The sequence below is a fragment of the Mirounga leonina genome, unplaced genomic scaffold (genome assembly GCF_011800145.1).
Source record: "Mirounga leonina isolate KUSES-001 unplaced genomic scaffold, KU_Mleo_1.0 Mir_173, whole genome shotgun sequence".
Lineage (NCBI taxonomy): Eukaryota > Metazoa > Chordata > Mammalia > Carnivora > Phocidae > Mirounga > Mirounga leonina.
The window spans coordinates 80,690,806-80,706,945 of record NW_023270447.1 but is presented as its reverse complement, the minus strand read 5'-3'; the positions used below and the strand labels follow the sequence as shown (position 1 = coordinate 80,706,945).

The 16,140-nt window shown below is 53.0% G+C and overlaps 1 protein-coding gene across 1 annotated transcript; it reads right to left on the bottom strand.

The window, feature by feature from the left end:
- Positions 1 to 274: 274 nt before the first annotated feature.
- TAS1R2 (taste 1 receptor member 2) lies at positions 275 to 16,108 on the bottom strand. The gene is given in 8 exon segments (XM_035019018.1): positions 275 to 781; positions 783 to 1,189; positions 2,497 to 2,620; positions 10,488 to 10,697; positions 13,105 to 13,340; positions 13,343 to 13,878; positions 15,353 to 15,634; positions 16,041 to 16,108. Coding segments are annotated over 8 exon segments (2,370 nt in total).
- Between the last annotated feature and the right edge of the window lie 32 nt (positions 16,109 to 16,140).

Below are 16,140 nucleotides of genomic sequence, written 5' to 3'. Positions count from 1 at the left end.
CCTGGATGGTTTTCCTAGAATGGGTGGCAGTGCCTGGCAAGCCAAACAGCTATAGGGAAAGTGTGAATATTTTTAGGCATCCGCCACCAGGGGGGTAAACATGGCCAGGATGCAAAGAAACCTGAGGGGGAGACCAAATCAGAGCAGGGTGAGGCAATAACAGTCAGGGATAGCATCCCTTTGCCCAGCTGGGGCTGAATAAGCAAGCCCCCCGCCCCCGTCTCCATCCCCCAGGGCGGAGCCTTCCAGCCCCCTGGGCAGCCAGTGGACGGTGCTAGTCCTTCCCCATGGTGTAGCCCTGAATCATGCTGCTGAGCGTGTTGTGCTCTGGATAGAAGAGGACCATGTAGCATTTGGGACCAAAGTAGCCCAGGCTGATGCCCAGAAGGTTGAGCACAGTGACCAAGAGGTCCATGATGGTGACCAGGACCCCCTCGTAGACAGACATGAAGGTGCAGAGGGAGATGGAGGAGGTGAAGTAGAAGGTCATGCAGAAAGTGATGAACTTGGCCTCGTTGTAGTTGGTGGGCAGCTCCTTGCCCATGTAGGCGAAGCTGAAGCCCGCCACGGACAGGAGCAGGTCCAGGCTGGTGTTGAACAGCAGTGCCTTGAGGTAGTTGCAGGACAGAACCATGATCTTGGGGTCATCGGGGTCAGCGCGGGCGGTAGGGTTGGCGCTCATGGCCAGCACATTGCCCACCACGATGACCACCTTGAGCACGGTGAAGGACGTCACGAAGACATAGGGCCCATGGTAGCGCACCCAGTAGCCGTAGGCACGTTGGGAGGCACCTGGCCATCTTGAAGGTCCAGACGATCTGGAAAGAGCGCACGGTGATGCAGGAGATGCAGATGGTGAAGCAGAGGGTGAAGAAGGTCTGGCGGCAGAAGCACGTGAAGAACGTGGGCTGCCCTATGTACATGGGGACCATGGTATATGCGAGCAGCAACAGCATCAGCATCAGGAAGCACATGGGGCCCCCGGCCGAGCGAACCATGGGCATATGCAGGTGCCTCCAAAAGATCACCATGGTGGCCAGGGTGCTGAGGAAGCCCAGGACGGACAGCATGGCCACGATGATGGTGGACGCCTCGTGCCATTCAGGGAAAGCCAGCCGCCGCTTGAAGCAGGAGGTGTCATTCCTATGGGACCACTCTTAACTTGGGCAGGACTGACAGTCGAATTCGTCTGCAAGAGCCCACAGCATCTCCCGTCAGCCACACCTGCCTTGCTGGCACCCACATCCTCTGCACCTGTTCCGGGCCAGGCCCCGGGGGCTGGGACGCGGAGCCGAAGGGAAACGCCTACAGTCCTAGCTGCCCCTCGCTGCGTCCCTTACATCCATCGGCCCATCAGCTCCTCACTGCAACCCGATGCTCAGGCTGGCTGCTCGCAGCCCCAGAGTCACATCGTATCTGCCGGGTAACCTCAGGAAGTCAACAGTTGGGTGCTGTTACCTGAAGAAGTCAGATTAGGTGTCAGGCTGGCCAAACTAAGAGGGTCCCTACAAAGGTCTGAGGCTCAGCCAGGCAGTCACAAAACCAGTAAGTTACAGAGGCAAGATTTGAACCGAGGTTTCCTTGACCCAGATCCTAACAATGGTAATCCCTTCCTTCCAAGACCTTACCCTCTGGTGGGATAGACATTCAAGCATTTAATCAAAGAATTCATTCAACAAATGCTTTTTCGAGCATCCTCCACGGTGGTGGGCATCTGAGGTGGGAGACCACAGACATGGATAAAACCTAGCCCCTGCCTTCAGGCTACTGACCAACCAGGAGAGGAAAAGCCTGTGAAATCATTCAACAAACTTTTGTTGAGCACCTACTCTGTGCCCTGGGCTCTGCTGGGCACATAGTAAGTACTATGTAAGTACCAATCTACTGATCGGTAGATGTCTATGTCCACTTAATTTACTAATCAGGGAAGTCATAAAAAAACTAATTTGAGCCCCAACTGTGAACCGTGCTCAACACTAATATGGACAGAGAGAGGACATTGTCCCCACCTTCCTGGAGTTTATAATCTATAGGGGGAGATATTGATTCGTCTAACCAAGGATGTCATTCAATAAATATTCACTGAGCAAACATTCTATGCTCTGAACTACACTAGGCACTGGGAGGTCAGAGAGATAAATCAGATCCTGTCCCCACCTGCCAGAAACATCTCTTCTATGGACAGAGACATTCATTCATTCATTCATTCATCCATCCAGTGGACATTCTCTGGTCTGACACCCCTGGGCCCTCAGCTACATGTGTATGGGGTGAGGATCAGTGACAGCCTTGCCTGGTTGAGAGCTGTTCCTTCTCCCACCCTCCCTAATAGTGTGCACTGAAGATTTTTCTCTACACCAGCTCCTAGGGATATACACTGGAATCAGACCCTGTCCCTGGGGGAGACTCCAGAAACCCTGCCAAAGATGAAGGGCCCTGAGAGCCCAGGGCAGGGCAGGGCAGGGCGGGGCAGGGGAGTGGCTCTGCAAGTCCTACCTGCAGTTCGGTTGAGGAAGGTGCCCGGAAGGCAGTCAAGACACTCGAAGCAGCAGGGATGGATGCCCACGGGCTTCTTCCTTTGCCCAGGCTGGCAGTCCTTGGAACACATGGACACAGGGATCTGGAGGGAGGAGGACAAGAGACCCTGAGCCCAACTAGCAGGATGCTCAGGGGAGGGAAGCCTGGCCCCTGTCTGGGATAAGGAAGGAGCAGGAACTGCCATTAGAACTGGACCTTTGTAGGGACCCTCTTAGTTTGGCCTGCCTGACACCTAATCCAACTTCTTCAGGTAACAGCACCCAACTGCTGAGACAGAGACTTCCTGAGGTTGCCGGGGAGATAGGATGTGACTTTGGGGCTGCAAGCAGCCACCTTGTCTCCATGGAGGGGGAACACGCCCAAGGAAGGAACTGAGATCTGGAGAGAGACCCTGGATCCATCCATGCCTGAAGTCCACGTGGTCTACCCCTGGAGTTTTCAATGATAGGAAGCAACAACTTCACTCTGTGCTTACATCACCTTCTGCCGTGTGCATATAAGAGTCTAATTAACACAACCTTTGTGGAGGGGCAGGGGTTTTCAGATGAACAAGAGCAGGTAGGCAGTGGCCATGTCTGTTGTTCTTACTGCTCTATTTCTAGAGAACAGAGGAACCCCACCCCCTGATGGTTTATTGAGCACAGGAATGAATTACAAGCAGAGGGAACAGTAAGGGCAGGGAATAGAAGGGAGTCAGCATGCCCCAGGAGAAGGGTGGAGAGTGGGAGAGTCACATCCTGAAGGCTCGTGTGGGGCACACTAAGAATGAAGGGGCAGTGGGAAACAACGAGGGTCCCTGAGTGGTGGGCAGCCTGATTAGATCCAGGTGGTACAAAAATCGTTCTGATGCACAAATAGAAGGTGTTGTTACAAAAGCACACATATGAAGGGCCAGGGGCCAGACAACGGGAGCCACAGTAGGACCACTTGACCCCAGAGCCCCTCCCTTCTTGCCTCTGACAGGTCACCTGCCTTCCTGCTCCACCCCTGTTGTCTCTCCTGCTCATGGCAGTCAGGTGACACCTCCAGACGTCTTGTCTCCTGCCTGAAGCTCCTTCCTGGAAGAACCTCAGGGGCTCTCCATCAGCCAAAATGAAACATCTGATCCCTCACCAGCCTCTCCAGGCTGTCGGCAGTCTTCTCTGCCTCCCATGGGACCACACACATGTGCACACCAACACACATGCGCGCCTTATCCAGACCTACACCTTACCACCCCCTTGCCATGTATGGTCCCCACCACCACCTTCCAAACTCATCTCTTCACTATTCCCTAAGTAGCTAACTTAATCCTACTCTTAATCATGGACTCTCAATCTGCTATTCACTCATTCATTCATTCATTCAAAAAGGTATTGAGCTCATACCAATGCCAGGCACTGAGAATTCAGCAGTGAACGCAAGGAGGCTAAGTCTCTGTTCTTAAGGAATGAATACTCTCATGGGGAAGAGGCACAATACACATATAAATATGTAACTTGACTGGTGGTGATAAACACCATGAGGGAAAGTAGAGCCATGCAGTGGGGATGGAAAGTGATGGAGGGGCTGATTGCAAATTTGAATGGGGTGGGCAAGGGTGGCCTTGTTGAGCAGCTGACACTGAAGCAGAAACCTAGAGGCTGTGAGGGACCAAGTGACAAAAAGATCTGTACAGGCCGAGGGAACAGCATATGCAAAGGCCTCATGGCGGAGGGCACGCGGCATGGTCGCTGAGCAGCAAGCCCCACATAGCTTGAGCACAATGAACACAAAGGACAGCAGCAGATCAGTTCGAAGAGGTGGCATCCAAATACTTGGGCTTTTACTCTGAGTGAAACGAGAAACTACGAGAGGCTTCCACACAGAGGAATGACAGGATCTGACTTCCTCTGAACAGGTTTGTCCTGGGTTCCATGTTGAGTTTAAACTGTGAGGGACAAGAGCAGAAGTGAGAGAGCAGGTAGGATACTGTCACAAGGGCCCGGGTGAGAAATGGTGGTGGTTCTAGCTAAACAGGCAGCAGCAGCAGAGAGAAGAAGGGGTCAAAACACTTCTGAAAGAAACTAAGACCTAAGTAAATGGAGAGACATTCCACGTTTACGCCTTGGAAGACTTAACATGGTGAAAATGTCAATACCGCCCAAAGTAATCTGCAGATTTAATGCAATCCTTATCAAAAGGGATTATCAAATTGGGATTATCAAAATCCCAATGACTTTTATTTTTTTTGCAAAAATAGAAAAAACCATCCTAAAATTCAGATGGAATCTCAAGGGACACTGAATACCCAAGGTAGTCTTGAAAAAGAACAAACCCAGAGGACTCACATTTCCTGATTTCAACACTTACTACAAAGCTACAGAATCAGGGCGCCTGGGTGGCTCAGTTGGTTAAGCGACTGCCTTCGGCTCAGGTCATGGTCCCGGAGTCCTGGGATCGAGTCCCACATCGGGCTCCCGGCTCAGCGGGGAGTCTGCTTCTCCCTCTGACCCTCTCCCCTCTCATGCTGTTTCTCTCTCTCTCTCTCTCAAATAAATAAGTAAATAAAATCTTTAAAAAAAAAAAAAAGCTACAGAATCAAAGCAATGTGGTGCGGGCATAAAGACAGACATCCAGACCGATAAAATAGAATAGAGTACTGACACAAACCCTCACACATAGGGTGAAATGATTTTTGACAGGAGTTCCAAGACCATTCAGTGGGGGAAAGATCATTTTCCAATGAATAGTGCTGGGAAACCTGGATATCCACATACAAAAGAATAAAGTTGGACCTAACACCATATACAATTACCTCAAAATGGATCCATGACTTCAATAGGAGACTTAAAACCATAAAAACAGCTAGGAGAAAACATAGGGCATAAGTTTCATGACGCCGGATCTGGCAATGATGTCCTGGATAAGACTTCATGAAAATTTAAAACTTCTGTCCATCAAGTGACACTCCAAGAGACAAACCACAGAATGGGAGACAATATTTGTAAATCAGATATCTGACAAGGGATTAATATCCAGAATATAGAGAAAACTCCTAGAACATAATAACTCAATTCAAAAATGGACAAAAGACTTGAATAGAGATTTCTCCAAAGAAGAGATACAAATGACAAATAAGCACTTGAAAAGATGCTCAATCTTTAATCAGTAGAGAAATGCAAATCAAAACCACAGTGAGAGACCACCTCACACCCATTAGGATGGCTACTATGAAAAACAAAAACAAACAAACAAAAAACCAGAACATAAGGGGTGTTGGCGAAGATGTGGAGGTACTGGAACCTCTTGTCCACGGCTGGGTATGTGAAATGGTGCGGCCGCTGTGGAGGAACACGGTTCCACAAAAAATTAAAAAGAATATTGGGGCGCCTGGGTGGCTCAGTTGGTTAAGCGACTGCCTTCAGCTCAGGTCATGATCCTGGAGTCCCGGGATCGAGTCCCGCATCGGGCTCCCTGCTCGGCGGGGAGTCTGCTTCTCCCTCTGACCCTCCTCCCTCTCATGCTCTCTGTCTCTCATTCTCTCTGTCTCAAATAAATAAATAAAAAATCTTTTAAAAAAAATAAATAAATAAATAAATAAAGAATATTAACACATGATCCAGTTTCCACTTCTGGGTGGATACTCAAAAGAGTTGAAAGCAGGGTCTCAACGAGATATTTGCACATCCATGTTGGTAGTGGCATTATTCACAATAGCTTAAAGGTAGAAGAAACCCGAGTGTGCCCATTGATGGATGAACGGATAAGCGATTGAATGGATTATTCAGTCTTGAAAAGGAAGGCAATTCTGACACACGCTACAAAATGGTTGAGCCTTGAGGACATGATGCTGAGTAAAATAAGCAGGTCACAAGAAGATAAATACTGTGTGATTCCATTTATAGGCAGTTCTTAGTCAAATTCACAGAAACAGAAAGTAGAACAGTGGTTTCCAGGGCTGGGGAGAGGCGGGAATGGGGAGTTAGCATTTAACAGGCATAAAGCTTCCATTCTGAAGATGAAGAGTTCTGGAGGGGGAGGCTGGTGGTGCTAGCACAGAAATGTGAATGCACCTAATACCGCTGAACCGTGCCTTTTAAGATGGTTAAGATGGTAAACTATTTATGTATATCTTGCCATAATAGAAAATCTTGGGAAAAAAACAGCTGAAGCGGTAACTGTTATGTTATAGGGTCTTTTTTCCCATAATTTAATTTTTTTTAATTAATATATACCAAAGCTTATAGAATGCAGTGAACACAGTACTTAGAGGGATATATACAGCTCTAAATGCCTACTGAAAAAAGAAAAAGCTCTCAAATCACTAGCGTTTACTCTCACGGCAGAGCTAAGTTTATGCTTCTCTCCGTCAGGGTTTGGTCTATACGGAACTAGAGCACTCTGGAATTCTGCAGAACGTCATGCTGGTCCACTGTATCTACGGCATCGTACTCATTGGATCTGGTGAATAGGAAGTAGCCCCGCTAGGATGTGAATCCTTAGGGATAAGGGTATATGATAAACCTTCCAAAGATTCAAAGGGGGCCTGCCACACCGGTGATGCTTTTAGCGGTCCCGTGATCTGGGAAATGCCAGGACATCCTCTCTATGCTAAAGGACGAGTCATTACATCTTACATCTCCTACCATTAAAGAAGTATGGCACTTGATGAACCTTTAGAGGTGGGAGACAGCATAAATTGCTCTTGGAGATACTGCTCCAACCCACATTTAGCAGGCGACTCAGATGGCTTCCGGTTTCAAGGTACAGAATGCCAAGCCTAGAAAAAGACTCTGAAGAAGGACCTGGCTGCAGGGTAAGCTCTCCTCATATGGCCAGGCAGATGTGCTGAGGCCAAGGTCACCTGCAGAGGACAAGATGGGCAAGCCCCAGTATGAGAGTTGCACGATGCAGCTACAACACGCCTTCCACAAGATACGACGCACCGTTTGCAAATCAGCTCCTGTGTCCTGTCAGGCCTTGGTGGAAAAAGAGCACGTGGCCTCAGGACATCAAGTGACCCTCAGACGCACGGAGTCGTGGGGCCAGGCAGGAAGAGTGGCAAGTCTCCATGCAACCGAAATGATGTGTTCAGGATCACGCCAAAACAGGCCCAGGGGGAGCAAGTATATTCCTCAAACCAGTGATGATGACTTTCGTGTCTCATGTGAATGCCAATCCAAGTACGCAGGGAGTGAGAAAAAAACAGGCGGAAAGGATGAAGCCTCCAGCACAGGTCAGCTGGCCTCTGCCCTCGCCCCCACCTCCTCCCCGGGGCTCGCACAATGGGCCACGAGCAGAGTGCCCATGGTGTCAGGGATGGAGGCTGTGAGCGTGAGTGCAGCAGCGTGGGCCCCTGTCTCCGTGGTCGACAGAGCTATGGCCACGGCTGAGCACCCAGCCTTCCAGCACAGAGACCATGTTGAACCCTGGATTTGCTTCCACTGGCACATCTACCACGTCGGGTGTCTTCTTCCCTGGAGGAAGCACTGATGCATCCATGTAAGAACTCGCCTCCCCCGTCCGCAGTGCAGTGCCACCTTCCAAGGCTGGACGGACTGAATGAGTCACCATCGTGGGTCCCCCCAGAACATCCCCTCAGACAAGAGACCCTTTGTATGGCAAGGGGGTGTGATTGGGCACGTGACCCCCGGATCCACTGATTCCAACATACACCACGTCTCCTGGAAGTACCCAGCTTAACGAGATGATGGTATGGCATCCGAAGGGTTCAGGTAAGGTACCAGCTTGCGGAAAACACCTTGAGGGCGGGGCCACTGCCCTTTAGGATGAGGTATAAGCACTGAATGGGAGGCTGGTATATAGCACTGTGGCCCCAACAGCTAGAATACAGGGGTCCAGCAACCATGGGGCGGAAGGATTGGCCACGCTCACCATGGTTCTCGGGGGCTCACGGTGGAGCTGGGGTGTCTCGTCCCCACAAGCCTGGACTCTGCTAGAACACAGGTTCTGGTCTCCAAAGAGGGACTACTTCCACCAGCAGACAAAAGAGGCTGTCTGATCCCCCCCTTGGTCATTTCAGGGGCCTGATGCCAGTGAACAAGATGGCCAAGGAAGGAGGAGGTAACCGATTTGGATTAGTGTAAGCAGCTAGGTGGCTGACACTCAAGGGGGTACGAAGGACTAGGTCTGGAATCCGGGAGGTTGGCCGCCGCGGCCCAGTCCTCACTGCTCGCTGGACACCTGCCACAGCCATAGGCCGGCAAGGACAAGGCAACCACGGGCTCAGACACCTGGGGACGAGTGTCTGGATCACCCCAGCAGCCAAATGGCTGAGGGTTAAGGACACTCCGGGATGGGTGGCAGAGGGAGACATGAGGAGTAGGGGCTCCACCTGGGACCCCGCTGCAGCAGCAGGGGCTGTGGGGGATCTGCTCAGCTCCCGGTGGAGGGACTGGGCTGGCTTCTGCCCTCAAAACTCCACCCCACAGGCCAGGGGAAAGACAGCATCCCATCGCTTTGGCCTCCCTCATGTCTTCTCCAACCTCCTTTTATTCCTGCCACGGCCACAGCAACTGCATCGTGTGGGCGCTACCTGTCAGCACCTCCCCTGAGTGACACTCTGTCTCTTTCCCTCTCTGCCCTGGGGCCGGGGTGTGAGATGCTGGTGGGAAATTGCTGGGCACTCATACATGTGTGACCCGGAAGCACAAGAGAGTTAATGCCCCATGGGGCGACCCTTGACCACAGCAGATGGGGGTGGTACAGATCCCATGGACCCATCCCATCCTTTTCCCTCCCTTGGGGACAACTCTAAAGTGACCCCTCAGAAGGTCCTGGTCAGACTGAGCTCACAGCAGCTTGAGAACGTTCCCTTCTACTGTGTCCCTAACGAGCTCTCCCCTATCACCTACTCCTATTCCCGTGGAGCAGATCCTGGAATAAACTATCTGCGCATAAACCCTTGCCTCAGGCTCTGCTTTAGGAGAAACCCAGGCAAAGACACTGTTATTTGTTGAATTGCCTGCCCTCAAAATTCATAGATTAAAGTCTGGACCCCCAGGACCTACAAATGTGACCTCTTTTGGAAATAGGATCATTGCAGATGTAGTCAAGATGAGGTCCTATCGGAGAGGGGTGGGCCCTACTCCAATAGGACCAAAGTCTTTACAAAAGGGGAGATTTGGAGACAGACACACCCACAAGGAGAAGGCCATATGGAGGCGATGGCAGAGGTCAGGGGAGACCACCCCAGCCAAGGAAAGCCAGAAATGGCCAGCAAACTACCAGAAGCTGGGAGCGAGGCCCGGAACATTCTCCCTCACAGACCTCAGAAGGAACCAACTCTGCTGATACCTTGAGTTGGACTGCCAGCCCCCAGAACCAGGAGACAGTACATCTGTGTTGTTTCAGCCCCCAGACTGTGGTCCCCTGGGAGAGCGGCCCTCGCAAATTAATCAAGACACCCACCCAACTGACTCCATGAAAATCCCCACAAAGCACAGGAACTAGCAGCACTAAGACCCCCAGAAACGAGGATGAACAGTGTGTGGGGGTGGGGAGGATGCCGATGAAGTCTCCTCGAGCTTTTCTACCCCTCCCCCTCCACACAAGCCTGGGTCTCTGCCCCTCCCCACACCACCGCCCTCCCGACAGCTTGTTATCTAAGAGGGTAAAACAAAGGAGCTTTCGAATGACAGGTGGCAGGCACGATGGAAGGGACTGCGAACGTAGCAAAATCGTGAGCATTGGTTGACGTGAGAACTGAAGTCCTTAGCAACCACGGGGCCAGCAAACGTTCACTTGGCACAACCCCTGAGCCCCTGGGTCCTGAGCAGCCAGAAAGCCCTAGACGTCCCCAGTGCTTAGTCACTGGGAGGGACAGGGCCCAGACACTCCCCCCACAAATAGAGCCTCCACCAGCTGTCGATGACGGATCTCGGGCCCGAAGCGCCCGGGGCCGCCCCAGCCCGAGCGGGCCGCCCAGCTCCAGGCCCCGGCCCCCCGGCAGCCATGCAGGAGCTGACCGTGTTGTTGGCGGTGTGCCAGGAGACGTTGTGGGTGGTCTTCAGCCGCTGCAGCGCGGGGTAGTAGGAGGTGATGCTCTGGAACGGGTTCTGGCTCAGGTCCCATCGCCACTGGATGACCTCCAGGCTCATGAGCAGGTCCCCTTGCTTGTCAAAAAAGATTTCGTGGCCCAGGAGGGTGAAGTTGACCTTCCAGATTTCCTGAAGTAGCTGGAGGGGCCAAAGGGAAAGGAAGGGAGGCTGGCACCAGAGGCCGGGCCAGACCTGGGGGAAATTCTCCCGTCCTACTAGCCTTGATTTCCACAGCTGCCCAAGGGGCCGTAGGACTGTGCAGGTGGCCATCCGGGAGGCAGTGGCTGAGAGCACAGCTCTGGAGTCAGATACCTCTGGGTTTAGACACCAGCTCTGCCACCTGCTATGGGGCCTTGGACCTGTCGCTTGATCTCTGCGAGTCCCAGTTTCCTCTTTGGCAAAGTAGGACAACAAAAACCTTGTCTCCTGGGCTCTGAAGCCATCTGTGAGTTTACCTATTTGGGGAACTTAGCACAGTCCCTGAAAACGAGTAAGTACTCACCTCCCGCCGCGGTGTTGGTAGTATTCTTTCTCCCTGGAAGTCACCTCCGCCATCCCTCGGGGATCCAATACCTGGGCTCTCACCTGCAAGGGTCAGCTGCACCTGCCCCCGCCCTCTGGGTGCTTCTTGCCTCCCCACCGGTAGAGGCCACTCTCCAGTCTCTCCCCATGCCGTCCCCCATCACTCTGAGTATGCAGAAGTTGGTACAAGCTGGAACATGCTTTGGACTGGGCATCCTGTGGCCTGAATTCCAATCTGAGCTCTTTCCTTAGTTTGCTGTGTGACTTTGGGCAAGTCACTGAACCTCTCTGGGCTGACCCCCAAAAGAACTTCCAGCGTAGATACTCCATCAATCTGGCTCCTAGATTTTCCCTCCATAATTGGGAGAGTCTATTGGGCTGTATCTCGGGAGCCCGGAGCTCACCTCTCCTCTGGGACCGACAGACAGATAGCCAAGGAATTTGGGGCCCTAGCCTTCTTCCCACTCTGCCCAGGGAGTGAGGTCCTGGCTCTGGAAGCTTCTCTGGAATTTCCACGTGTTGCTAAGACTGAGGGCAATGGTCTTGGGAGCTGAGAGGAGGGAGGCTCCTCCCAGGTGGTAGGCCTATGGATGGGGATCAGGATGGTGGAGTCCCACAGGGAGCCAGGTCCTGGTGTCCAGGTCATATCCCCACACTGACCTGGCCAGGTCGGGCTGAGCAACCTGGGATTCCAGGGCTCCAAGGTAGGGGTCAGAAATGATCCTCCCTGGGACGCCTGGGTGGCTCAGTTGGTTAAACTCCTGCTTTCAGCTCAGGCCATGATCCCAGGGTCCTGGGATGGAGCCCCACATCATGCTCCCTGCTCAGCGGGAAGCCTGCTTCTCCCTCTGCCTGCCGCCTGCCCTGCTTGTGCTCTCTTTCCCTCTCTCTCTCTTTCTCTCTCTCTGACAAATAAATAAATAAAATATTTTTAAAAGGAAGGAAGGAGGGAAGGAAGGATCGTCCTTGCAACTCCCCTGAGTGGGAGGAGGCCTGGACTATCATAGTCCAGACACTGGTGTCAGAAATGGATGCGCACAAAGAGGAAGACATTCAGCTTCTCTCTGCACCAGGTCCCAGACACACAGCATGGTCAGTCCTCCCCAGAACTCAGCACGGTGCCTGTTATTCCTTCTATTTCACACATGAGAAATCCGAGGCTCAGAGATACTCAATAACTTGCCCAAGGTCTCACAGCTAGTGGTGGCAAAGCTGGGATTCAAACCCAGGTCAGCCTGAGTACAAAGCTCTGCCTCCCAACAGATGGACAGAGGGGCTGTAGCTGAGATGTTGGGGGTGGACAGAGGCAGAGAGAAGGATGCAGTGGAGAGTGAGTGGTGAGCAAATGACCCAGCGTGCGGTCCTGGCTGGCTGGTCCCTGTGAGAGCTCAGAGATGCTGGATAACAAGGTATGAAGTGTACATCTCTGATGTAAATCCCTCCGCTCCTCCAGATCCTCAGGAAAATCTTCTACCCCTGTGAAGATTTCATGGTTTGGGGTGTGTGTGTGTGTGTGTGTGTGTGTGTGTGTGTGTGTGTGTGTACGCGCGCGCGCGCACAAATCAGAAAAACATAGATTTAAACTCCAAGTCTGAATCCAGACGACACAAACCTGGGACAAGAGAAGATGCATAAACCCCAAGCAGGGCCTCAGAGAGCGGACAGAATACATAAGCCCGCCCCCAAGGCCTCCAGCCCAGAGAGAGACGGCAGGGGACCTGGGGCGCCCACTGCCTGCCAGGCTTCTTTCCAGGGAATGTCACCCAAATCTCCTCCTAGGACAAGCCATCTTGGATGGCAATGATTACATTAATACAAAAAGGAGTTTTGTCACCATGAAGGACTTCTGTCTGGTTCTATGTGTCTGGAGGCAGGGCATGGTCCCATGGCCTCTCCACCAGTTTGCCCCGAAGCCAGCAAGCGAGGGGAAGGCTAGCGCAGAGCAGGAGCACCCAGCGGTCTCCATGGCGACCACTCCATGCCTGCCCTGTGGGGCCCTGACTTTCCATGGGCGGGGCCTCACCTGCCAGGGGTAGACCACCCTCTTGGAGCAGGTGGTCTGGGTGCAGCGCAGGAGGCTGGGTAATGCATGGGCCACGGCATAGACAGCTGAGTACACGCTGTAGACCACGCACTCACCAGAGAGCGTGAGGATGGTGTTGAAGGACGCAGTGGTGTCCTGGCAGGTGTCTCAATCCTGGTTGCAGGTGGCCCCCAGGCTGGTCCTGTTGGGCGCAGGTTGCCCAGCCTGGGCGGGCACACGCGGAACTCGCTGAAGCCCGGGATGGGCACGCTCTGGGTGGTGATGCCCAGGAAGGTGCCCATGTTACGCAGCTCGGTGAGGTTGTGTAGGACCGGGTCGATGGCCCAGGACTCAGAGGCGATCCACTCGGCGCCCGTGAAGTTCTGGCGGAGCATCTCGTGGAAGAAGTTGTGCAGGACCAGGTCGGGCGAGAACAGGACCACAATGCGCGCCGAGCTCTGCTGTAGCTTGTCCACGATGGCCTCCAGGCGCTGGCGCTCCCACTGGGTCACGTCCTGGCTGGGCTGTGGCGTGGGCAGCATCTCCTGGAAGGCGATGCAGATGTCGCGGGTGGTCAGGCGCTCGTTGAGCAGTTGGCTGTTGTAGCGTCCATAGTCGTCGCCGCTCACCAGCACGATGATCCAGTTCCAGCGGAAGTGGAGCATGACCTGCACCATGGCCTCGATCTGGTGATCTGCGCCCGGCACCATGTGCAGCAGGGTGGGTAAGCGCTGCTTGTCCCGCAGCTCATCACTGATGGTGCTGTAGGTGATCGGCCAGAGGGGACCGCCGTCAGCGTGAGCGAGGGCCTCCCCAGGCCCCCGTCGCCCCGCCTGGGTCCCCACAGCATCCCCCCCATCCTTCCCCCTGTGGTCTCTGCTGAACGTGGCAGCCAGGGGATCCAGCACGCACGTGTCAGTCACCTTACTTACTCCTCTGCTCAAAACCCTCCAACAGCTCCAAAAGTCACTCAGGGGCAGCCAGAGTCCTTAGTGGCCCCCAAGAGGCTCCATCACTGACCCCAGCCCTCACCTCTCTGACCTCATCTCCTCCTACTCTCCAGGGATCCCAGTTCTGCTCATGGGTTCTGTGAACGCACCAGGCACCTGCCGGCCTCTGCATTCGCTGCCCCCTCGTCCCGGGGGGCTCTTCTACACACCTGCATGCCTCCCTCACCCCTTTGCCTCCCTCGGGTCTTCATCCAATTGTCAGCGAGACCCGCCTGACCACCTGCTGGGAACTGCAGTCCCTCTCTACCCGTTCCACCTGTCCACCGACCTGTCCAGCCTCCCTCACCCTGCTTGCCTTTTACTTCTTGCTTACTTTACTTGCTTTACTTGCACTGCACTTCTCACTTTCCAGCAGCCTTATCACGTGGTTCCTGACATGGCCTGTCTCTCCTGCTAGGAGATGGGCTCTTATGTTTTGTCCCCTCCTGTATCCTCAGCCCTACAACAGCACCTAGCACCAGAGGAGCTCGATAAATATTGGTTAAGTGAATGAAAGAATGAGTTCAGTCCCAGACTGGATGCCTCACATAAGTATTCTAACATTTACTAAGCACCTACTATGTGTCAGACCCTTGGTGCTTTACATAATAAAAACGACGGCAGAAATTATAGTATTTGTAACTCCCGACTGTGGGCTATCTTCTTGTGCTACTGCTCGTTAATGCATGAAAATTTCGGGCCAATTCTGGTCGAGGCATTTTCAATCATGATGACAATGACACTTATAATAATAGTACTAATACTAATGGCCCTTTTTGAGGACCTACTGTGTGGCAGACCCTGTGCTAGGCAACCGTACAGGATAATAGTGAGCACTTTGAGTCTTTGTTTTTGTGCAAAGTGCTTTACATAATGGCCATTGCATCATTGAAGAGATACCGTACCCCACAAACTCCTACAGAGGTTAAATCCTTTAACCTTCAGACAGTCCTGGGTTGGAACTCTTATCATCCTGTTTTACAGGTGGGGAAGTTGAGGCTCAGAAGGGTTAAGAGATTTGCGCAAGGCCTCACGATGACCAAGACTCAGAGACAAGATGCACGCCCAGGTCTGTCTGCCTCCAAAGTCTGAGCTCTTAACCCATCAGCCAGGCTGCCTTCCCAGGGCTGGGGTTGACATCCCTACCCTGCTTCCCGCCTCCTCCTACCCCCATGACAGGTGGGGAGAAGTGAGCCCTCTGGACAACCACTCCTCTGCGCCCTCCCCAGCTACTTCTCCCAGGAGCCTGGGGCCTCACCTGTGGAAGGAGGAAGAGGGAGAGGAAGTGGGCCACAGTTGCGGTGGACTCGGAGTTGTTAGGGCCAATGACGGCCACTACCCGGGGCACATACTGGCTGTAGTCCTCCTGGATGGGCAGGGAATAGTCCCCCTGAGCCAAGAAGTAGAGCACGGGCTGGACATTGTTGGAGATGTAGCAGACATCCACCGCGCCGGGCAGCAGGCTGCTATGGTTGTTGATTTCCTCCACCGCAAAGCGCATGGCCTGCAGGAGGTTGTAGTCCAGCACCTTCATTTCGTACCTGGGGGGCCGCGTGGGGTGGGGTGGGAAGCAGGTCCAGAGTGAGAAGGGGAAGGGATGGGAGAGCCAACTTCTCCCCTCTGCCTCCCATAGGAAAACCCAGGAGTTGTCCAAGGAGGTGCTCCAGAAGATTCTGGCATTTTTATCACACCACGGTCCCCATACCATACCACATCTCTAGAATCACCATCATCCCTACGACCACCTCTGACGTTATGATCTCTGTGGCTACCCTCAATCACTACCATTGTTACCACTACCGCCTTCCCTATGATCTCTACCACCCCTCTACCGATGTCTACCAGTGTGATCACCATTACCCACTACAGTCTCTGTCGTCACTGTTACACTGCCACACCCTCTATTCCTATGAACAATATCATCACCTCTGCCATCACTAAAACTACATGTCTGTGACCACCACAACCAATGCCACCATCACCGCCAACACCATCATCTTCATCACCATCATCATCTCTACCACCATCATTACCATCATCTTCATCA